At 36.8% G+C, this 24,825-nt stretch overlaps 1 protein-coding gene across 3 annotated transcripts in view; it reads right to left on the bottom strand.

Moving 5' to 3' along the window:
- Positions 1 to 5,755: 5,755 nt before the first annotated feature.
- SLC38A6 (solute carrier family 38 member 6) overlaps positions 5,756 to 24,825 on the bottom strand; it is a 47,941-nt gene continuing 28,871 nt past the window's right edge. For 2 of the 3 annotated variants that reach the window (XM_081343969.1, XM_081343971.1), the window contains 10 exons: positions 24,011 to 24,093; positions 23,466 to 23,524; positions 15,195 to 15,260; positions 14,439 to 14,492; positions 13,585 to 13,664; positions 10,724 to 10,824; positions 8,961 to 9,085; positions 7,405 to 7,549; positions 7,214 to 7,308; positions 5,756 to 6,030 (listed from right to left, as the gene is read on the bottom strand). In XM_081343969.1, the coding sequence (XP_081200095.1) occupies positions 5,950 to 6,030; positions 7,214 to 7,308; positions 7,405 to 7,549; positions 8,961 to 9,085; positions 10,724 to 10,824; positions 13,585 to 13,664; positions 14,439 to 14,492; positions 15,195 to 15,260; positions 23,466 to 23,524; positions 24,011 to 24,093 (889 nt within the window). In that variant the 3' untranslated portion in view covers positions 5,756 to 5,949. The remainder of the gene's footprint in view (positions 6,031 to 7,213; positions 7,309 to 7,404; positions 7,550 to 8,960; positions 9,086 to 10,723; positions 10,825 to 13,584; positions 13,665 to 14,438; positions 14,493 to 15,194; positions 15,261 to 23,465; positions 23,525 to 24,010; positions 24,094 to 24,825) is intronic. The other variant, XM_081343970.1, reaches the window with a different exon arrangement.

The following is a 24,825-nucleotide window of genomic DNA, read 5'->3' as shown; positions in this document are numbered from 1 at the left end:
TTTGCCAAGATATGTTGAAGGCAAAACTTAACTTGCTGGCTATCCTGGTACAAATATGATAGAAATGCAAATTAGAGTGTTTCCCCCACATTCATCACATGAACCATGAGCTTTAAGAAATTAAATCATCCCCTGCACTTTGTAAGATTCCTAACACTCTATTTGGAAGGGGCATTGTCATGGACTGCCTCAGATGCAGTCCGAGATGATAACCTTAAGCAAATAGATTTCTTTTAAAAAATTTCAAATGGCATGTACAAGTAATAGCAATACTTCTGACCTAGCCTAATGCTCCAGGTGAGAAAATGCTGAACACTATCCCAGGTTCTTCTATTGGTACAGGCTTATCCTATCTAGAATCAAGGCATTTTCTATAAAGGGAAGTTCTTCAACTACTTCATATCTAGCCTTCCAAGAAACATTGAAAATATGCATTTTTAAAGATTAAAACTCTATATAGAGGGGATTTTTTTTCCTTTTATCACTTTACAGTTCAGTTCTTTTTGCTTTTCTACTCTTAATTATTGCATTTCTTTTCATTAACTCCCATGAAGATTTTTCAATATAAAGGGAGGCTTATTATTAACAATTCATTTTCCAACATGTTTCACCAATTGTCCTGCTTTAAGCATTAGGATAATTGGCACATTCACATTAGATTTTCTCAAACAGCTTCTGTGCGCCCTGATTCTTCCTTAACCCAGTTCCTACCATTGTCAACAGTATTTATACCATGATGAGTTATGTGGTTCAATCATTTTAAATTTATTGTACACTGAATATTAATTTTGGATTAGGTGCATGTGAGCATCAATGTCTATGGACACTTTGACATCTGCATAGCTCCCTTTCCCATAGCTCCCTCCCAATTCTTAAAGTAATTTTTTTAAAATTGTTTTAAATTATTCTAAGGTAAAGGTAAAGGTTCCCCCACACATGCGTGCTAGTCGTTTCCGACTCTAGGGGCCAGTGCTCATCTCCGTTTCAAAGCCGAAGAGCCAGCGCTTGTCCGAGGACGTCTCCTTGGTCATGTGGCCAGCATGACTAGACGCCAAAGGCGCACGGAACGCTGTTACCTTCCCACCGGAGTGGTCCCTATTTTTCTACTTGCATTTTTACGTGCTTTCGAACTGCTAGGTTGGCAGAAGCTGGGACGAGTAACAGGCGCTCACTCTGCTACGTGGCACTCAGGATTCGACCCGCCAAACTGCCGATCTTCTGATCGACAAGCTCAGCGTCCTAACCCACTGAGCCACCGCGTCCCTTTAAATTATTCTAATTTAATACAAAAATAAGCAAATGGGGGCTGTCACAGCACAATGCAAAGCCTATGATTATACAATCATTCTTACAAATTTTAAAAATGGCAGTTGTCTACCTTCTTGCTGATTGAAGACCTAGCTCAGGGGTGTCAAACTGCCGGCCTGCAGGCCGGATGCATCATAGCGAAACCACGCCCACCCCATTTCTGGCAATGGCAAAAAAACTCGCGATACGTCACAACACGTCATGTGATGTTGCGAGTTTGACACCCCTGACCTAGCTGTTCCCCAGGCATTTGAATCAGGGTAGAGTAGTTCTCTTGTCGTGGATGATTTTACAGTTTCCTGGGCTCCAGACTTTGCCAAGAGGGTTGTGAGTGGCCATGTACTCTGTGACAGCCATTTTGGAAATGGCAGCACTGCCTCCGCATGACAACAATTCAGCAATCAGGATCAAAAAATGCTCTGAATATTTCAGATGTTCGTAACTTTGGAAAATATGGCAGTCCTAACATGACCCATGATTCTTTTTTTAAAGTATCTGATGTCAAAACAGACCAGGGTGGCTACATTTCTGCTTCCAGGCACAATTTATATGAAGAGTTTTTGTATAGAAACCTCTGTTACAACAAGGACTCCACACACCACAGAGAAAATGTCTAAATTCCACCTTATTTCTTTTTAAAAAAAGTTTTTCAGAAAGCAGCGGTGGTACTAACTAGTAACATTCCCTTCTCCAAACACAATCACATTTAGATATTTAAGAAGATACAGCTGCATGAAATGAGTTTACCAAGTTATATTCATATGGTTTAAATTAGGTTCTTGTAGACATTACAGAACCCTCTTACAATGAAGATTTCTTAATGCACAATTGCACTTGAAAGGAACGTGACTTTACCATACTATTAATTCATTACTTTTATCTTTAAATATGATAATGTATAAAGTATAAAAATGATGGATGTCTTTGCAAAGTTAGAACATGTTGACAGGCACTGTAACTATTTCTTACTTCTTTACTGAAATGTAAATTGCCTTGAACGGCACCTTTAATTAAACTTAGACTGGGCAAAGCGTCATTTTGCAAATCCAAGTTTTCTGCAAGTGAGGAGGATGGAGAGGCTCTGCAAGCTGTTTCTGTAAAACTGACATGAACAGGTGCAGCAACATTTCAATCAGTTTCAGCAAAATGTTCTCAAAAGGCCACCTGTCTTGTTGGATTTTAGCCATAACCTTTCCACATTTGTTCCCCAATAGAGGATTATTCGCTAATGCACAGCAACAATACACAAACTATTTCTCCATGCTGCAATTTTATTTTACTTATTTATTAGATTTATTGGCTTTGCTTTTTATTTACTTTTTATTGGATTTCTAAGGTTGTCAAATCATCAAATGACTTAAAGCAGCATGTAGGACAAATTAAAAATACAATATAACAGTAAAAGAAGAACCAGGTAATAAATAGCTGTCCAGGAATACAATAGCAATAGCACTTAGACTTATATACCACTCCATAGTGATTTATAGCACTATCTGAATGGTTTACAACATCAGAATATAACCCCCAGCAATCTGGGCCCTTATTTTACTGAGCTCGGAAGGATGTAAGGCTGAGTCAACCTTGAGCCAGTCAGGATCAAACTCCAGACTGTGGGCAGAGTTAGCCTGCAGTACTGCATTCTTACTATTGTGCCGCCAGGACTCTTCCCCCCAAAATTAAACCAATCATAGCAGACCGGTGGCCCCATGGCCCAGCCAGCTGGAGGAACCAGGCCTTTATGATTTCACTAAAGGACAGCAGGATTGGGCCATGTGGACCTTGGAGAGAGGCTGGAGCAGCAACAAAGAAGGCATTCCAGGGTCCCATAACATGACATTTCTTTAGCAGGAATCTGGAACACATCAAGCTTGTTCAATCTTAATGGATGAGCAGAGACCATTAGAGAGACGGTCCTACAAATAACTAGGCCCTAAGTCATGAAGGGTTTTAAAGATAATCATCAACACTGGAGACTAAAACATATAATGAATGGCTGCTGAAATTGGGTATGTTTTTAAGAAGAGACTGGAAAGCCATTTGTCTGAAATGGTATAGGGTTTCCTGCCTGAGCAGGGGGTTGGACTAGATGACCTCCAAGGTCCCTTCCAACTTTATTATTATTATTATTATTATTATTATTATTATTATTATTATTATTATTATTATTATTATTATTATTATTACTTTGAATTGCAACGAGAAGCTAACAGACAGCTAATGTAGCTCACACAATAGCTGTTCTGTTCCCCCCCTCCCCGGGGTACAAACAGACAGACAAGCAGGCACGACTAGCAAGGGTTAATTCCTCAGGCTTTAGTAATTGCCTTCTGATAAGGCCTTGGCAGCAAAATACAAACAGTCAGCCAAAATAGGCTCATTACCTCAAGCGTCCACTGGAATGAGATAACTTCCAAACAATTACTCAAAATGAGTCCAAGTAAACAAGTAAACAGTCCAGAAACAAAAGTACAGAAGCGTTGTCAAGAATTCAGGCCAGGGTTTCAAACAGGTAGTAAATCCGACAGAATTCCGAAGATGTGACCAGAAGTTGATTAAATTATTGTTCGTCACAAAGTCCTGAGAGCAGCCACACCCTCTTTTGTACCTTGTGGGGTGTGGCTCAGTGACTCAGCTAATCCCTGACCCTCCTACTCTTCCTACGCTGCTGTAAACGCTTGGCTCTGCACCGTTCTCGGGGATCTAGCCATGATTTATCTCCGCTACTCTCCATCTGCTGCAGCTGCTCTGGCTCACTCCCAGCCTGGCTAATCACAGGCTGCTCCTGTTGGCCTTCAGATGGAGACAGAGGCCTTGCCAGAGGGGAGGGTCCTGGAGAGGGAGGCCTTGCCAGTTCCTCCCCATCATCCTCAGAGTCCTCTTCCTTGGGTAGGACAGGTTCGGGGGTTGGGGCCACAACAATAGCAGGCTCACATGGGCATACCAAAGTGAGCCCGTAAGTACAAGTGCAACCATATTCTGGATCAGCTGCAGCTCCCAAAGGTAGTCCCTTCTATTGCATGTTGCAGTAATGATATACAGGATATATGACTATGGGAGACAGAGGAAAGAGATGCTGCCTAGGGAATTGTCAGATAAGAGAAGTCATAGCCTGCAGATGAACAACAAGCAAAGAAAGAAACCTCCCTAATTTCTTGGGCTATTAAAAAGATGGCACGAGATTTGCATGCAAGATTCTGTTGATGTGACTTTATAATAAAATAGAATAAGCTCACATGGTTATGATTCCTGTCTGATCTACCAGGAAGGCAGGCAGTTGCAAAAGTACAAACTGTGACTGAGCTGAGAGACCTTCAGTCTCTGGTTAATTGTATTATGACACCAAAGACTTGAAATAAACAACCTAATGTGATATTTTGTCCTGTGCACCCCCATGCAACTGCACTAGCTCCTGTTTGCAGGACAAAGAAATACAGGAGATTAATCTTTTGGCATTCCAAAAGATAGTGACTGGCCCAAGGTCACCCATCCAGCTTTGTGCCTAAGACAGAATTAGACAGATCTACTGATTTCTAGTCTGGCGCCTTAACTACTATATCATTCACCAGAAAGTCAAGCAATGACAACAGCAGCCAGATCAACACTACACTGGAACCAGAAAGGATTAATTCCCAATTCATGTACATTAATCAAGGATAAAGAAGTTAGTTTGTACAGTAGCTGCTTTCTGAGAATATGTGCACTCCAATATAATGGGAACTTCTCTCACACAGCCCTAAAATACAGCTCCATCAGGGCTATAAACTGAAATAATTTCCTCCAATGGATCTTCAATATTGATACTAAACCAGAGAAAGTTCTGTGAATGCAGCTACATCTCAGTGCTGAACCCTGTGTTAGATATATTCTGAATTCTAGTAACACTAACATCTTAAATTATACCTTGTAGGCAAAGGTAGCCAAAAGAAATATTCAGTACAGGTATCATATGATTCTGAACCTTGCTGCAATCAGCAGCCTGATTGCTGCATTTTACAAATTGCCATTTTTGGACATTTTTCATGGGTAGCTCCACAGAACCAAGGCATGGATCATTCTCATTAAGGCTAACTGGCTCAGGAAGGATTGCGTTTGGCACAATGACTGCCATTGGGCAAACGGGTTCCTTTCCCCAACTACCATCTGCAAATCCAGTAATGTATGTGTGTGCGTGTGTGTGTGTGTGTGTGTGTGTGTGTGTGAAATGTCACTTCAAAATTGCAAATCTGCTCACTTTAAAGGATCACAACCCTATTCAGAACCAGCTTCACTTCAATCACCTTAATGTTTTCCTTACCAACATAACCTCCGTCTTGTCTGGATTGAATTTCAGCTTTGTATTCCTCATCCAGGCAATGACCAATGATTAGACAACAGCACAGTTCTTTTAGAACTAGAAGGTAAGATGTAGTAGAGCAGAATGTCATCAAATAACAAGAGCATTTCATTCCAAAACTCTGAATTAATTTCTCCAGCTATTTCAAGTAGTTGTTAGTATGCAAAGAGCACAGAGTTCTATAGAACACCATCACTCAACTTTCTTCAGCACTTGGCAGAATAATTTTATTTAAGACACTGTGGAAATTATTTGTTTTGCCAGTTCTTCTTATGTACAATTCTAGATTTTAGAAGGCAGGAATACTTTCAATGGTGGACCCAACTGTACACGATTACTGATAAACTGAGAAGTCCAACAAGGAGGCCAAAAATTAGCAGTGCACAGGCCTGTGAATAAAAGTGAGACAAACAGATGAATCTTAAAAACAGAAATAAATCAATACTTTGTTAATCAAAGCAATGGTTGTAATGGCATCATTTTACTTCTTAGATGGTGGGAAAGTTGCATTTACAACACAAATATCAAGATGTTTTCATGTGGATATGTGGGTATCATTGAGACAAGGACAACAACCTGCAATAAACAAGTTAGATTTCTGGCTTAGGAAATGATTTTAGCAGATCTGCCCTTGTCAAGTGACTGTAGCTACAGCAAGAAGAGCTGTGCAAAACAACTGGCCAAATGCCAAACCAAACTGGACTGATTCCTGCAGATGAAAATCAAAGCAAGCCTCCTCCTCAAAACAAAAAAAAAAAGACTCATTCCAAATCTGAAACATGCTGAAGTTTCATTAGCATTTCAAAATTTGAAGCAATCCAGACATGCAGAAAAGCATCTGCCAAAAATTCATAGTTACCCAGACAGAACAGCAGCCAAATATTGATACATTTCTCCCTAAACGCTTCATATAAGGAAAACTCCACTGGGGTGGGGAAGGCAGCGTACTTTTGTGCCTGACAGTATTGACTTCAAACCAAATGTATAGATTTACTAGGCGTCTCCAGTGACAATGTCTGGGTGAGGAATGATGAAATTATTTATTGCAGAATTATGGCAGATAATTTTTGAACTTCGTGGTCTGAATTTTCTGAATGGTGACATTTTAGGATATAAATTTGACTGTATTTATGTTGGGAAAGGAAGAAAATGTGCAGGAAAAGAGTCCAGACAAATGCAGATATCTTTCACACAACAAGATTATGTCCCTTTGCACGTTGCTTATAAGTAATTTAGCACATTTAGCAGAAAGCATACTCCAAATGTAATTATGTCAGACCTTAGGTGAAAAGGATTTCAGAAAGAGCAACAGCAAATATTTTTTATACAGGCCATGAATTGTTGTAAATTAGAATAGACAGTATTAGATGTAGAAGTGCATGTTATTATTCTGACTTAACAAGTACATCAAGCTTTGTTATATACCATTAGCACTACCAACATTCATGTAGTTCCACAGCAGCATACAGCATATTTTTAAGGTATTCACCAACCAGAAATGAGTTCTTAAATTTGTACACGCAACCTAAAACAATGACAAGCTTTTTTTTAAAAAAAGAAAAAGTAGATTACCCCAAGTTTTTGCCATGATATAAAGTCCTCTGTACTAATCTTAAGATAAAACAGTCCAGGGTACACAAAGAGCAAGCATGTTGAAGTGGTAGACCCTGGAAAAGACAGGTCAAAAGTCTTCTAGTCTTTGTAAGCTCTATTATGAACAGATTTCAAAATGCAGGAATAGGAAGAAAATCACATAACCTTACCAACTACTCCAAAAAGGTGTCTGATGTCAGGCACATACATTGCGAGCAAGACAACAATTGCATTTAGTACTAAAGTGATGAAAATGTGGTGGATTAAGGAGAAAGGAAGATGAGAAAAAAATATCATCATTACAGCCTTTCTTGCCTGTAGAATTCAAAAGATTTAAAAAGCATGTCAATACAATAATAAAAAAGCAATAGCGCAAATAACATTTAATGATTTACTGTGACCCAAAGGTGCTTTTTCAAAAAACAACTGGACTTTGTTTTTCCTTGAAGACGTTTCGCTTCTCATCCAAGAAGCTTCCTCAGTTCAGAACTAGTCTCAATAGTCTTAATTCAGAACTGAAGAAGCTTCTTGGATGAGATGTGAAATGTCTCCAAGTAAAAACCAAGAAAGTCCAGTTGCCTTTTGAAAAAACCTATGTGGGATAACCATGGCCTGGATGACTGAGAATCTCCATTGATATTTACTGTGATTGTAACTCCATTTGCATTGCTAGCTAAACTTACTGATTGACAGCAGGGGTCAACACATTGGAAGAAATCCAACTTTGTATGAATAGAAACTTTCTTGTATGTTAGGTTATATATATATATATATATATATATATATATATATATATATATATATATATATATATATATATATATATATATATATATATATATATATATATATATATATATATATATATATGTATATATATATATATATATATATATATATATATGTATATATATATATGTATATATATATATATATATATGTATATGTATATATGTATATATATATATATATATGTATATGTATATATATATATGTATATATATATATATATATATGTATATATATATATATATATATATATATATATATATATATATATATATATATATATATATATATATATATATATATATATATATATATATATATATATATATATATATATATATATATATATATATATATATATAATCCCTCATGCTCCAAAACAGACTGTATAAATGGGAAACCAGCCATAGGGAAATGTTCTCAATACCATTTCTGCCTACTGAGCAACCATAAAAAATGTTTTACTGGATTAATATATTGCTTAGTTCCCAAACAGCAAAAACTTCAGGATGAGAATGTGGAAAAGGCCAAGACCAGCAGCAGTTTTGTGGTTTTGTATTAACCCCTGTTAAAAATAAGCTTGCAGAATTTGCTGGCTTTCATTTGCTTATTACACTGCATGCTAACTTAAAAACCAAACGAAAAGAAAACACACACAGATGTGCATACCAAATCTATTTTAAGAATATCATATTCTGCAAATTGCAATGCTATAAGTCAGCTCAAATTTAAAACTATTTCTTTTTCAAACAAGCACAAAACAAATTAGTATTCTGGTTTAGGTCTCGTTCCTCTGTTGCTGTTAATGATCATAGAAGACATGAACACTCTGACCTATTTGAAGTATAACTAAGGAAGCCAAACTGTTTGTAGGGCCTGCAAATAATTAAGAATGACTTCTGCTAGACCAGCAAATCAAATATTTTGCAATACATACAGGGAAATGAATTAGAGGCACTGTCAACAGCACAGCAAATAAGATTCCCAGTTTTACTGTCAGGATGACTGTATCACGGGGTAAGTACTTGCTGTATCCTTGAAGCAATTCTGAATCCACGTGGTCTGAAATTATTTAAAACATATTAAGTAGCAACACCTAATTCTCACACTGTAAATTACAGGAGGGGGGTTGTCAGTCTATTATGCAATATTTTTCTCTGTTTTAGAAGTAAATTTAAAGAAACATCGGAAGACTAAATTTATGCATGATTGTTTTTGACTAGAAAAAAAAATTGAATGACTTCTGCTTGAATAGTTGTTTTATTTAAAAGCAATGATAGCCAAATGATAGCCATGAGAAACTGTTTAAAATCCAGAGATTTGTCTGGTCTTCCTTAGGTTTAGCTATCACAAATATTTGCAGGCTTTTGTGTTTCCATGATCTCTTCATCATATAAGATGGTTCAAAGTTAAAAAAAAAAAGAAGGGGCCGAGGTTCAAGAATTTAAGAACATAAACTGAAACAGACATGGCTCAAATATCAGTTCTGTATCTGCCACATTCTTCCCCTCACCACCCTGTCAATTTTTTTCCTGGCTTTTAATCAACTTGTTTAATTAAGAGTTCATGGAAACTCAAAGCTTACCACTATTCTAGAAAATTTTAGTTGGCTTAATAAAGATATTCCTGTATGGATTTTGGAATGTTCTATATAGGCAGCACTAAGTTAATTAAGTGTGTTTGATTGTTTCATTTTTGTGAAAACTGGCTTGATTCAATATATGTGATGAAAAAGGTGGTATATATAAACATCATAAAACATAAACACTTATGTGTGAATGTTATAGATCAATATATATTTGGATGCCAATTTTCAGGAATGTTTGAGGCTGCCATCAGCCACTAGCCAAGCTCATCCCTTCAAAATCAATTATACTTTGTTAAGATTAACAATGGCTTCATTGTTATAATGTTTACAATTATAGTATTTCAAATTTTCTACCCTCCCTTGCCACATGAACCCAAACTATCTAAATATTCTATATTATCTTGGCATGCTCATGCAGAGAAACAAAAATAGTTTTGCAGTCAAAGAAAGCGTATGCTGGTGATTGAACTTGTAGCTTAGAGACTAAGTGTCTAGAAATTGTTACTGTTTGTAAATTTAAAAAGTGTGGAGCTACAACATTAGGTTTTTTTTCCAGATGTGCATTACTGTTATGCTTGTTACTTGACAAATGTTACTTGGAAACCCACTTTAGGGCACATATATACTTATTGGTATTTAAGCATGCATTATATACTGAGAGAAATTCTCTGTGGGAACCCATTTCTCTTGAAGTGAATTTGCATAAGTAATTGTTCTAGGTAAAGACTGGTACCCCACTTCAAGTAAACTATGGGATGGAAAAAGCAGGAGGGACAGCTTTTTTGACTCTAAGGATTGCAGACAATATTGAGCAGAAAGCTAGGGAAGTTGCATCTTCTACCCCAATGTTGTCATAACCCTAAAAGGCTTTCCAAAAGCTAGCTGATAGCCGCTGGGAACCCAATCATGTTGGGAATCATACTGGGAAATCAATTAAGAGGATCTACCTTTGCATTCCTCATTGAAACTGCAATGCCAGGAGGGCAAAGTAAGCAGTTGGGGCAGGAAACAAAGGGTCTGCATGCTGCCCACTCTGGTATATTGGATCACCATATTAGGGTGTTCTGCTTTATCTCCTATTAATAAACAGAAATTAATATTTGATAACATACTGTAAAAAGTGAGGTATCCAAATAGCGCTGACAGAAAATAAACTAGAAAGCTGAGAGCAATTCCTGTGTTGGCAACCTTTTGCATCCTGCTTTTGGATGGACTACAGAAAGAGAAAAAAGTGGCATTATTGAAGGAATTCACTGAAACACAAATCTCTGCAGATGAATGTTTAATCTCTTAACCAATGGATAACAGTTTCCTTCAACACACACCCCTTATATCCCGCCTCAAGGAACAAATTCTTGGATGGAATATTATACGGACTTGGAGAACAGCTTTTTGGAACTTTCGGAAATATCACAGAAGTATATCCCGAGAAGGCTATGGTTTTCTTAGGTATAATTTGCAACTATGAAAGCTAAATCCTCAAAAAGGATAAACAAAAAAAATTGCCACCTTTCAATTGTGGCTCTATATAAAATTGCTGAAAATAACGTAGACTGATAGAACATATGCTTTCCTTTTAGATGAAGTAAAACATACTGCTCACTGGCTGCAATAATGAAATTAAAGCTTAAGTACTTTGGACAAATAATGCAAAGACCGAAGTAATGAAGAAGTTGGCCCAAGTTGCATGAACATTGGGGGGGTGGGGTTTGCAGAGCTAGTCAATTCCTTCTGTCAACTCTGGAGTAAGACTATTCCATACAGACAAGTGTTCATAATCCTGCAGGATCAAGAGACAGAGGATGGAATCTCTACTACTGATTAAGATAAACTAGTGTTAGGGTTAACTCCATGAGCATCATTGAGGGAGTCAAGCTGGGACAATGGAGGGAAATAACTGTTTTAGGTTGTCAATTTAACCACTGGTTCCCAATCAGAACAAGCCAACTAGCATTGGAACTAGCATTCCTTATAAATTTATAAATTTAGCCATAAATACACTAAACAACCAAGGATTATCATAGATCTGTGCCTTATTCTCTGCTTAATGAACCATTCCCTAAATATTTAGTGTAAACTGCCCAAGTAATTTTGGAATCCGATAGCTTCCAAACCTCATACAAACATATATACAAATATACTCCATTTTTTACCCATTCGGGCTTGCCCTTACAACAGTGTCAACTTCAAACAAAATACTCCAGAATTGAAGCCCATTAATAGGCTTTTCCTGAAGCACCAAACATTGAGTGTACTTCTTTTTCATATTCATATTTTTCTCAATGGTCTGCTGAAAAACAACCATCTATTCTGAATAACTTTGCTCACTATCTCCTATTTATTTATTACTACTAATAATTTAATAAATATAAATCTCATAATTTATATACTGTCTGATTCCCAGCAACTCTGTGCAATTTATAAATTGTTAAAAACATTTAAAACAAGAAAACAGCAGAAAACAAAAAGAGCAAAGATGGCAGGGATAACAAGCCTGGGTCAGAACAAAAATAATTATAAAAAAGAAACAGGGGCTTCAATTATGTTTGCCAAAGGCCTGAGTGAAGAGTCAACTCTTAGTGGCCCTTCGAAACACCAGCAGGGTGAGGCCAGACCTTGGGAGAAACCTCATTCCAGAAGGCAGGCCCTGCCATAGAGAAGGCACAATTCTGAGGTCTGAATAGAGGGTTTGATGATCTTTGATCATAAACAATCAAATCAATCATAAATTTAGATTCTTAGAATATTGCACAATTTTCTCAATTCAATTTCTTCTTCAACGATTTATCTGAGTTGAAATAAACCTCTGCCTCCATTTCTCCATTTCTTCCGAGGTAGGTAAAATGAGGACCCAGATTGTTGGGGGCAATTAAGCTGACTTTGTAATAATGCCGCTTGGGGTGTGTGTGAAAGCCCTAATAAGCAGGCATATACATAGAATGAAGGCTACTGCTAAGCTTGTAAGCCGCCCTGAGTCTTCGGAGAAGGGCGGGATATAAATGGAATTTTTTTTAAAAAAGGCAGGTATAATTTATCAATATCACTATGGGGAAGTATTGCATAGTGAATAATCATTAGCTTTTATTTTTTTGTCCAAACTATCCAGTTTGGCTTGTGTCCAGTTAATAATTCCAACAGCGTGTCATTGGGTTGGCCCAGCTATTGATGACTTTGATGGTGTTTCCAGAATTCTGTATTGTCTTTAGCACTTTTCTCACTTTTTGGCTGTATTCTTTATTCGTCACATATTTATTTTTCCATGTTTGATGTTATCCAATTGTAAAATGCCTGAACACTTGTGTCTGTTAATTCAAGGAGCTTCAGGTCCTTGAGTCTCCAAGCATGTGGCTCCCCCAAAAGGAAAGATATGGATCTTTTAGCAAGATGAATGGAACACTAGCAGATCTTTAGCTGGAAGCGCCTCCCTTTAATCATATAGAGGGAGCTTCAGTACATTAAAAGAACCAATTAATACTGTCTCATTGTTTTAATCACATGGAGGTGGGGGGATCCCCTTCATTTATCTGTAAAGTTCCCTTCCAAGGGGTGCTCCTTAAGTCCCTGAAAACTTGACTTTGCTCCCAAGCTGGGGATTAGAGAGGTTGCTGAGCTCCTATCAGTTTAGAAAAATATGTTATTTTGTTGTGCTGTTCTATTTGGGGGGAGGGAGGCTATTGTGTTATTCCAGACATTCATTTTCTTTTTATTATGAATGTTAATATGTAAGTGGCCCAGGATTGTTTGGCATCAAGCGGCCTCTTAATTTAAATAAATAGGATGTGATCAAATTGAAGTTAGATCGTCACCTATCTGGGATGGTTAACTTGGAATCCTGCAAACCAGGGGTTGCACTGAAAGAGCCTAAATGGCCTCTTTCAATATTATTCACACTAGATGAAACAGGAAATGATTTTTTTCCAAATGTCAATACTCCTTCTTTTTAAATTGTTTGCACTTACAAATTAAATGTTACCTTTGGAGCTCACAATAAATTGGCAGTACTGATGTATGGCAGAGAAATGAGAAAGCCATAGTTGGAATGGCATAAGCACTCTAATAAAAAATAAAAAAGAAAGAGTGTTGAAATAAAGTCTGTAAATATTTGATATTAATTTTTAAACCCTTGCAAAAAATTCAAGAATTAAGTTGTACTGATTCCACTATGTTTTATACATTATTAATAAGACAGCAACAGTGGACAATTTTCAGCAGGCAACAGTTTCTGAGAATATGTTGTGTTCTCTCTTACAAATAAGATGCAAGGACATTTAACTGTGCATAACATGGCTAGATGAGAAATGTTATGAGTTACAAAGCACCCATTTACCAAAATGTTGTAGGGCTGTCTGTTGCCCAGTGAGCCCTATTATCTCTGCTTTTATCTTTTTTTCTGGGCAGGTGAATACAGTTTCAAATAAAATACTAGGCTGCAGTTTCCCACAATTTTTATTTTCTAAGAAAACTTACAGAGTTCAACCAGGGCTCAAAGACATTATTGGAAATAATAACAGTTATAAAGACTTTATAGCTTGCAAAGCATCCATTTGAAAAAATAAACTAGAATTCTTTATCAATGTAAAAGATCACCAGCTGATATTAAAGAGTATTAGGACACAATTCCAATTAACATCCTTAGGAAGTACTATACACGAAGACAGTCATACTGAGAAGCTCTGGCTAATTTTAACGCTAATTCTAATATGATAATTCTAAGGAACTCCGCAGTTCAAGCCCGAGCTACAAAATATTCTTTTTTATCAGTAATTCTAATGCTTCAACACATTTTTGTAAACTCTTTTAAACTGTTAAAAGGAAATTTTACATTACCTCCTTGGAGAAATTAAAAAGTTGTGCATTACAGTCTCTAGTAGAATTTGAAACCTATGTAAAAACAAAACCAAAAAAGCACACCAGCTGGGTTCAAATTACATAATTTAAAAACTATTTCAAATTCCTACCAGTAAACTTACAAAAAAGATTTAATAAAGGCCACATTTATACTAATCACTTTAAAGTAATCCTCAATTACTTTCAAAACCATGTAGCAGCCTACTGCAACTGTCAACAAAACAGAAATGGTTTAAGATATGGGGGGAAACTCATCTTATTCAGTAATAAATTATTCCAGATGAATAGTTCCTTTCCAGATTCTCTCTTTCTTTGTAGTCCAATGCATCCACATAAATTAATAAGAAAAAGACATAGGTATGTTGCATGCAAAACCGATAATCTTGGATAGTGTAATTCTACTGATACAATAATATATAAGGTAAAGGTAAAGGTTCCCCCGCACATGCGTGCTAGTCGTTTCCGACTCTAGGGGCCGGTGCTCATCTCCGTTTCAAAGCCGAAGAGCCAGCGCTTGTCCGAGGACATCTCCGTGGTCATGTGGCCGGCATGACTAGACACCAAAGGCGCACGGAACGCTGTATCTCTAATTCAGCAAACCATCTGTGCTATTTCAAGGTATTATAAATTATTGTTAAAGTAATCATTTTACTGCATAACAGTTGGTAGTTTAGAAATAAAAGGCCTGTAGAAAATACAAGAACAATTAATTTCAGATTTAAAGCAGTTTAATACCTGGGAAAATCCTGTAGCAAAGTTTAGTGGCAGAGGACAAGGAATGGACCACTTTTTAATCATTATCTATAAAAAGAAAAAAAGTAAGAGTTCAGTTAATGGTGACCATATTGCATCCAATCACAAATTAAGGTTTATCATGCTAATCAGCATAGTTTTTAAATATATAACCAGAAATGATAAGAATAGTAGATCAGCATATCTGGAGAACCCCATTGTAAATATGTCTGTTATATTTAAAAATAATGGTTTACTCATACAGAATTTTCTTTGGCACTGGAGCACTTGTGATTTGATAGAGTAAGTAAGAATGGTGGGAAATAGCCCTTATGCTCAAAAACTGATTGAGAAGGTCACAAAGGATCAAGAGCTCACCTTTGCTTGCATTCAGCTTCTCTTTGCTCCTCAGACTGAGCAAAGAAGTCATATAAGGAAGTCCTATGGCGATTTATATATAAAGTGTCCTTCGCATCAAGCTCAACTTCTGATGACTACACGGAGACATCTCCATAATTTTCAGTTTGGGGATATCTGAAAGACTTTTTCTATCTTTTTACTAATCAGGTCTTGTTTACTTTGTCTTGTTCAGACAAGCTCATGAAAGTACTATCTCAAGGGCTATCTCCGAAACGGCAATATGTACAAGACCAAGCTACAGGACACTGAACCTTGTTTCTACCTTTTCCTTAGAAAGTACCAAATGGTGGGGAAGGGTGTCCAAAAAGGTCAATATTCCCTTCAATATTCCCTTCAATAATCAACATCAATCCAATAGTGTTCTGCGCAGTGGCAAATGGTTTTTATCCAGAGAAGTGAACATAGTTTTAAGTCTGAATGTTTGCAAATTTCCTCTCAGTGCCCACCTAATTATGAGCACTATACTAACTGTCTCAAGGCACTCTGATGAAGAAGAGACTAAATAATTCTTGGGGACCATTCCTTTCATTTTTAACACTCTTGCAGTTGGCATGTTTAGGTATAGGTAAGAGTCAATATATTTTATGTGTATGATGCAAGTGTAGTCCTTCCTATCATGAACCCCAAATTACATAATAGTTGCTGGAATTGGGTATGTCTAGTTTTATGAACAGAAGGACAAGGGGTGACATGATAGCAGTGTTCCAATATTTGAAGGGGTTGCCACAAACAAGAGGGAGTCAAGCTATTCTCCAAAGCGCCCGAAGGCAGGACAAGAAGCAATGGATGGAAACTAACCAAAGAGAAAAGCAACCTAGAACTAAGGAGAAATTTCCTGACCGTTAGAACAATTAATCAGTGGAACAACCTGCCTCCAGAAGCTGTGAATGCTCCAACACTGAAAGTTTTTAAGAAGAGACTGGACAGCTATTTGTCCAAAATGGTATAGGGTTTCCTGCCTGAGCAGGGGGTTGGACTAGAAGACCTCCAAGGTCCCTTCCAACATTTCTTTTATTCACAGAAGAGCAATTTGTCAAGCGAACCTTGAACCTCTTGAAATGCTATAAATCCAAAATGCTATTTACTATCCATTGGATATTTAAGAACTAGATTCCACCTCTTGAAATCATTGGACAACAAAGCAAATCAAAGATCACAATAAACACTGAGAAATGAATATAAAGCCCTTACAACATTATATTTTATTAATTTAGAGTAATCATAGTACATTAACTGATTTGAAAGAGATCAGTCATTTGTCAAGTTAAAATCATCTTATCGGGGATGGGAAGCATATAAATTTAATAAATATTAATAACAGCCTGTACTTTTAGAGCATAATGACTGGGAAGCTTTATTAAGAATTGCAAAGGAAGTATACTAAGAAAACTTAATAAATTTCTGTAATGTAAAAGAATCCCTAATGGTTGCTTACCCAAAGCTGAAAGGCAGTGAGGAAGGAGGGGGCAGGGACAGAGAGAGAGAGAGAAAACACTGAATACTGAAAAACTAAAAAAATGTTCCATTTATAGGACAAAATTCCACACTCCATTCATTATTCTTAGATCACCATTTTGAGCAGTTTCAGAGAATAGTTTTCCTTCCTCAGATCACTCATTCTCATAATATCCCTATGAGGCAAGCTGTTAATAATGATAAAAAAGAAGGAAAACAGATCAAGATCACCCAGGGAGTCTCTAGCTGAGGCAGAATTTCAATTCTTGGGTCCAAGCCCATATCTGTAGCCAATATTAATATTTGTCCTCACAGGCAATAACCTGAGCAGAAGCTTTGCCCAAAAACCAAAAGGAGAAAATTATATTACTATAAAAATATTGCTTCCATATGCCCAGGTCAGATTTTGGATTCCTGGAACATATTAAAAGGTATGTACTTAAGATAGCAAGAAAATGATATGCAAACTAAAGTACAGCAGGTATCACCATACATTATATTTTCACCTTTCAAGACCAAAAATAAAAATAAAAAAATAGATCAGGGAAATATAATTGGATTTAATAGACCTCTGAAAATTTCCTTTAGCATTTATTTATTTTAATTAACACTAGAAGTGCTAAATAATATGCTTAAACTGAATAATATTCACACATAAACATTTTCAGCTTTATGCGAAACCTTTTCCTTACAAAGAGTAAAGCTAACACTACAGCTCACTTCTAGTCCTAGAAGGGAAACTTAGCACTTTCTCATAATGGGACGGGAGGCCAGCCATAGAAGCAGCCGGAGTGGCCCCATCCGAGCCCAGTGAATACGGGAGCCCCAAGGCTTCGGCCTACTGCTCCAGCTGGGCTGAAGCTCTTGGAGTCTCAGCCTTTCCCTGCCCCAGGCCTTTTCCCCGCTTCCTTCACAGCTCTGTCCACCCCATGTGAGTTCCTTGGAGTTACAACCTGCAGAAGGAGGGCAGCCACCACTGGGCGGACCTTCAAGGGACCCTTCCTGGTCTTGGGGCCTAGGAACATGGGAGTCCCCCTTCTCTGCAAACTCCCTATGAAAGGTCTGCTGCCCTCTGTCTCCCTCCATGAGCAGGGGGGTGGACTAAAAGACCTCTAAGGTCCCTTCCAACTCTATTATTCTATGAATTGGTCATTACCAAATCAGAAGACTACAGGAACTAATAGAATTAATTTAGTAGATTAAACTATGCCAGCAAATCTGAAGAATGACAAAATGAACAAGAGATTGGAAGACCTCAGTTCACATACCAAAACCAGAAAGAGAAGAAATCATTGTATGTAAACATTGCATAATATCCTTATCCATGCTAGCAAAATAATACTTAGGATCATCCAACACAGATCAGAGCCCTTAAGAGAAAGGGAAATCCTAGCTATTCAAGCTGGCTTTAGAAAAAGTCAAGGAAGAAGAGATATTATTGGTGGTGCACAATGGACAATTGAGAAAGGCAAAAAATGACAAAAGGAAGTTGGTACGGGGAGTCCTCAACTTACAACAGTTCATTTAGTGATCATTCAAAGTTACAATGGCATTGATTAAAGTGACTTATGACCATTTTTCAGTTATAACGTTTGCAGCATCTCCATGGTCCTGTGATTAAAATTCAGATGCTTGGCAACTGCTCATATTGATGATGTGTTGTTGTGTCCCATGGTCATGTGATCGTCTGACAAGCAAAAGTCAATGGGGAAGCCAGATTTACTTAACAACTGGGTTACTAACTTAACTTCAGTAATTCACTTAACAACTGTGGCAAGAAATATTGTAAAGGGGACAAAACTCACATAATAAATGTCTCACTTAACAATTCTGGGCTCAATTGTGCCCAGTCAATTGTGTAAGTCGAGGACTACCTGTATATGCTTTACTGTTTGTGTAAACATGATTATCATGTTTGATTATCATAAGGTGTGGAATATTCACAGGAAAATAGGGAACTCGGGCCATTTCACTGTCCTCATGCAAAACCCACACATAAGTCAGGAAGCCATAATCCAGAAAAGACTGAGACTGGCTTCAGCTTAGCAATGAAGTGAGTCAAGGCTATGTACTCCCCCTCCCTTTTTATTCAACGTTTATGCTGAATGTATATTACCGAAGATGTATTGGAAGATGATCAGCGTGGTTTTAAAACTGGAGGAAGAAATATAAATGACTTGTGCAATGCAGATGACGTGATTTTGATAGCTGAAAATGCAAATGTCTGGAAGCTGTAGTAACTTAAGAAGTCAAGGAGCAAAGTTTAAAAAAAACAATGGGCCTACAATTATATTTAAGACCAAACTAATGAGACCAGGTACAGCAACTGGCTTTAGAACTGATAGTGAAAATATTGGGTAGTGGGTAGATTCTATCTTTTAATATTGATTATTAGAAGTAAATGAATCAGCAGTTAAGAAATATGCAGTAGACAAGCACTTGGCAGAGTAACAATAAAGGGCCTTTAAAGGTTATCCAGGTGCCAAGATGTATTTAGATACCTGTACTTACAAAGATGAGATTTATTCTTGCAGAAGCCATATTAGAATAACATGCTGAAAAGAAGCTATAAATTATTTTTCTTTGGTAATGCTTTTTACCATTTTACCTGGAATGAATAAGCTCACTTGACTGTGATTTTCTATGTTTGGAGTCTTGCTGGCTCTCTTCCTGTCTTTGGGAGCAAATGCTGTTCTTAAAGAGAAATTGCCTATTTCTGTCAAAAAACCAGCAATTTCATATTTTAATTTTTAAACAGCCTCCTGACAGATACCATCTGGAGCCAAGGATTTTTTTGTTTTTAATTTGTCAATTGCATTTATCTCTTGTTACTTTGCCTAGTTTACCCATCCCTTTCCTGAAAAATGCAGTTCAGACACAGTATCTGGCCTGCATCTTCAGAAGTGAAAACAGGGATGAAGAATTCATACAATTCGTGGTAATTTCCTCCACTTCCTAAATGCCCCTGTTATTCAATGGCCAAACAATTTCTCTGATTATTTACTTCTTTGAAATTCATTTAAATGTTTTTGTTGCTTGTCTTAATATTCTTCACTCTTTAAGTTCTTCAAAAAAATTTGTTGGGCATATTTTGACTATATATTTTATTTTATTATATTCTCCAACAGATTTCCAAAGATTCTGGACTGCTTACAACCCAAAGGCAACGTATCAAAATCCAACTGACCAGAAGAGCAAAATACCAAACAACAATAAAAACAACCCCTAGTGACAACAACCAGTGAGATTTATGTGCTATTAAATGCAGAGAATAATTGTTTTGAATAATCCCTGATTGGTCATCAGTTAGGCACTGAGAGAATGAATAGTTCTAGTATTATCAAGCTCACGCAAAATCATTAAACAACTGGGACTTTTACTTGGGAACAGAACTTGGCAAACAAACCAGAATCAAGTAAAATGTGTGTTACAACAAAAATACCTAAGAACATGGTTAAGACATCATTTAGATACAGTGTACACAGCCATCTCCCTCCCAGACTATCTGGTTATAATCCTTTTACAACAAACAGGATGGTGAATAAGTGATCTGTCACTGGACCTGCCAAGGAACTGAGACATACTGGATGCAGGTAAGCCCAAGTAGGTATTAATGAATGGCAATTTAGCTCACAGAAGGTTGCTGAGCTTGCAGAAGATTATCATCTCCTAGACTTGGCAAAAATATTTTGGAGATCTTGAAAGATGCTGCCCTTAGGGAGAGATTTTGACAGCTTTGAAGTCTGATTTTTATCCTATAGTTCAATTCCTTAATGGACTGGTTGTCTTCCACTCTGGATGGCATTTTTGCAGGACAGCCTTTATGTGATTTTTATCTTCTTAAAAACACAGGAAAAGTAAGGTTTGCCTGCAAGTCAACACAAGACAAGAGAGTCAAGGGGCACTGCTTATTATTCTACAGGGAAAGCACCGAACTTCAGCAAAGCATGCCTGCTCAGGTGGAAGGCAGAGAGAGAATGATGATGTTTAAGCATGGCTGTTATTGCTATTTCATTTGCTTTAATTTCTTCTTCCATCAATCTATCCTAGGTCAAAGAGCAACCATTTAAAAGAAAATGGGAGTGATGGGGGCATAATGAAATAGATAAATTCACACACATATAAATAATTATCACTCTGTTCTGGTTTCACTTGTACCTATTTGATGCCCTCTGCCAGTTTTCTTTACACATCAATGTGACTGAAAATTAAAACAGCATCAGCACGCATAGCACTCAGTTATTACTCTAGTGATTAACATGAGCCACTGAAAGCCAATCTTTGCACTCAAAGGAAGATAAATAGGTAAAGTGGTAACCTCTTACTAACAGCCAAGTAGTAAAGTAATCTTACCCAGGCCCATGGGTTAACTACCCAAAGAAAAGGGGGGGGGGCAATAATTTCTTTGAGAGTTGCTTGCTTTGAAAGTACAGTATCACACAATAATGGGAGACAACCCACCAAGAAGGAACATGTGTGCAATGGCACTCCTGAATATATATGATAGTGGAAGGGAAAGGGAGCAGAAGAACAATTCACTAGTCCTTATTCACTCTCTTCCAGAGACCACGTGAGCATATCTGTGGATTTAGCTATGGATTCCCTTTTCAATTGAATAGAAGGTATTTTTTGCACCCAAGGATCAGCAACCTTTCTGGATTATGGAAGTATCTGTAATTTTGACAGCATATGTAATGGGTTCATGTAGTGCGCCACATTAAAATAGCCTAAGAAAAGGAGAACAGTGACAAAAAAGGAAGACAGTGATTTTTTTTGTTACATTTCAATGTTCTTCTAATTAAAGCTATTCCCTATAATATAACGTATTATAAAGTTTCTATTTTCTCCTCCTTCACTACCTCCAATATACATTCTCAAATGGGGTTCAAGATATATTTTTTTACCAGCTGACCTTTTTGCTAGGCATTTTGCCAATATAATTGCTTGCATTTATTCAAAATCTCATGAGATGATAGTCATCATACCTTGTGAGACCACCTGAGATTTTTCTGAACCTGTGAATTCTGAGGAATTGGGGTTCTGTGTGGAATGAGATCCAATACCTTTAGGCTACACTCCTAGGTGGTGAGGTAGGGAATAAGGGATTGGATGTAAAAGATAGTGAACTCTTCCTTAAGGAAGAACGTGATGCCACAAACCTTGAAAGAGGCAATGATACACCATCTCTCAACTTGGCCAATGTGTATAAATATGTCCTATCCCCAAATCCCCTAACACTAAAACATTTTGGCTGGCAGAACCTAGGAAAAGAGTCTTCTCTGCTGTGGCCCATACCCTATGGAACATCTTGCCCCCAGAGGTGAGGTAAGACCCATTCTCCCACACTTCCAGAACAGCGTCAAGATCTGGCTCTGCCAACTGGTATGGGTGTCTAAGAATGGTATGTATTCCATGGGGGTGGTTGGTGTCTTAAGGGCACTCCCTCTGCCTTTTATTTTTTTTTAACCTCTGTAACTCTTATCTCTTTAACTCTGTTTTTAATACTGTTTTGAACTATATCACTTTTCATGGTTTTTATTTGTGAACTGCCCTGAGTCACTTAGATGAGATGGGTGGTATATAAATTTGATTAAATAAATAAATACCTCCAAGATATAGATGACACAGTTGTTACCAGCATATGCGGGAACGTTTAAAACATATCAATTGCTTGAATACACATTTGTGGCCCCTGCACATAGAGATGTTGGTTTTGAAGATAACTCATTTCTAAACCTATCCTGAAATGTATCCATTTCTACATATTCTTTACTGTTGCAGAAAGCACAGTAGAAGTAAATCTAAACCAAATGCACACCCTTACTGTTTTCCATAGATCACAAAAGAAGCGATGAATGTAAACATCAGCACTGAATGACCTATTTGACACAGAGACAGACTGGGAAGAAAGAGTTTCTTTCAGTCTGAAAGAATAAGACCTTGATATATTAATATGGATGTTAAATTTCTCAGAAGAGTTTTGCTGCTTCTTGTGCTTTGCGCTATTAAACTAACACGTAAATTCAATTTACTTGGAAAAGATGACATTTTCTTCTGTGCAAGTTGCAGTAAATGGTGGTTTGAAGTAAGGATGAAAAATTCCATCCCACGCAGACTAATATTTTTCATTGCCCTGTCAGCAAAAACAAATACACTGTACTGCATTTTACAGTCCAAAAAAATTAACAATGGTGTTTTTTTTTCATATTCCTGATTTTTTAAGCCAAAAAACTTACCCACACACAAGGAAACACATACGCTGCATGTAAAAGACAGGAGAAGGAATACTTTGGTTTTAAAGACAAATTTTTTAAAGACAGACATCTGTTTCAAAGGAATTCTGAAATCGATCAAAATAAAAAGAAAACATAAGCTATGATCTGGAATCTTTTTACTTACCACAAGAGCAAAGTACACCATAAAGAAAAATGATAAACTACTTGTGTAGCCAAGAAAGCCTGTAAAATAACAGTAAAAATAAGAAACAATTTATAAAGAAAGTGATCCTGGTATAAGGTTAAAAGAATTTCACATTGTAGGTATGTTTTTCATTATAGAGTTTGGTGTCTGGGGCTTAAAACTCCATCAAAAACATTCCAACTTGCCTGTCACAGACCATTTATGTAGCTTTACAGCACTGAATTAGAACTGGTCTACCAATAATGGCATACAATAAGTAAATGCATTTCTTTAATGTTTTTCTGTAAAAGTTTAATTTTAGAAGAGCAGACAAAATATGGGCAATCTAACTAATAGGTTAACTAGGCAAGTCTGGAAGGCAGACTAAATTGCAAATAAATCTACCCTGATCAATCTTTCCTTAATTTATTTAAACTCATATTAAGAGCCTCTCTGACGTCTCTCAATCAAGCTGCTATTAGAAAGAAAAGTTGGCTGCCAACGGTAAATTACACAACAGGAATATTCTCTTTAAAATTACTCACCAATTTTAGGAAGAAGTGCTAGAGGGAAGACAATACAAACTGAGGTAATCAGCAGCAGTAATCTTCCATCAAGATACCAAGAACTATTAGAAGATATAATGCAAACAAATTCAATATATCTTCACCTACATACTGAGATAAACAGATAAAAATTAAAATCCATATTAAGATGTATTTATCAAGCTAGTATATGTTTTACAAAGCAGTATGACGCATCTGAGTTCTCAAGAATACCAAACAAAATAATATAAAGAGGTGAGAGGTATATATGCTTGTGTTATTCCTAAGCAGACAGACAGACAGACAAACATTACAAAATTCCTGCTATTAATGTTTGATAATGTCGGTCCCTGAGAAATCCTTTCCCTGGATGCCTATCAGCCTCTTTTCCACCTTAAAAAGTATTTAGTAAAAAAAGCAAATAAATAAGAAACTAGGATGTTATAAACTTCTTGCATCATATTTATTTGCAGCAATTGCTTTGGACCTCACTAAAACACCATTTGAATAATAAGGAACACCCCAAATAGCTAATTTGTCTCTTTCATTTTGTGAAACTCTACTTTTATGAATAGGGAGATATCCTATGATAGCCATTTTGTGAGTGGGCCCACAGCATGCTCTCAAAACCCAAAATGTGTTCTTGGCACAGAAATGTTGCTTAACAAATTCAAATTAAAAGCGCACATTTGATTGCAAGCATGATCTTTTGGAGGAGAAGGTATTTTACACACACAGTGGAGCAGGGATAAAATGTCTCCTATGTGAGGTGGTGTATTAGCAAAAATATTATTAAAATAGAGGTCTCCAAATTT

Source organism: Vipera berus (assembly GCF_964194415.1).
Source record: "Vipera berus genome assembly, chromosome: 1".
Taxonomy (NCBI): Eukaryota; Metazoa; Chordata; class Lepidosauria; order Squamata; family Viperidae; genus Vipera; species Vipera berus.
This window is presented reverse-complemented; position numbering and strand designations above follow the sequence as displayed.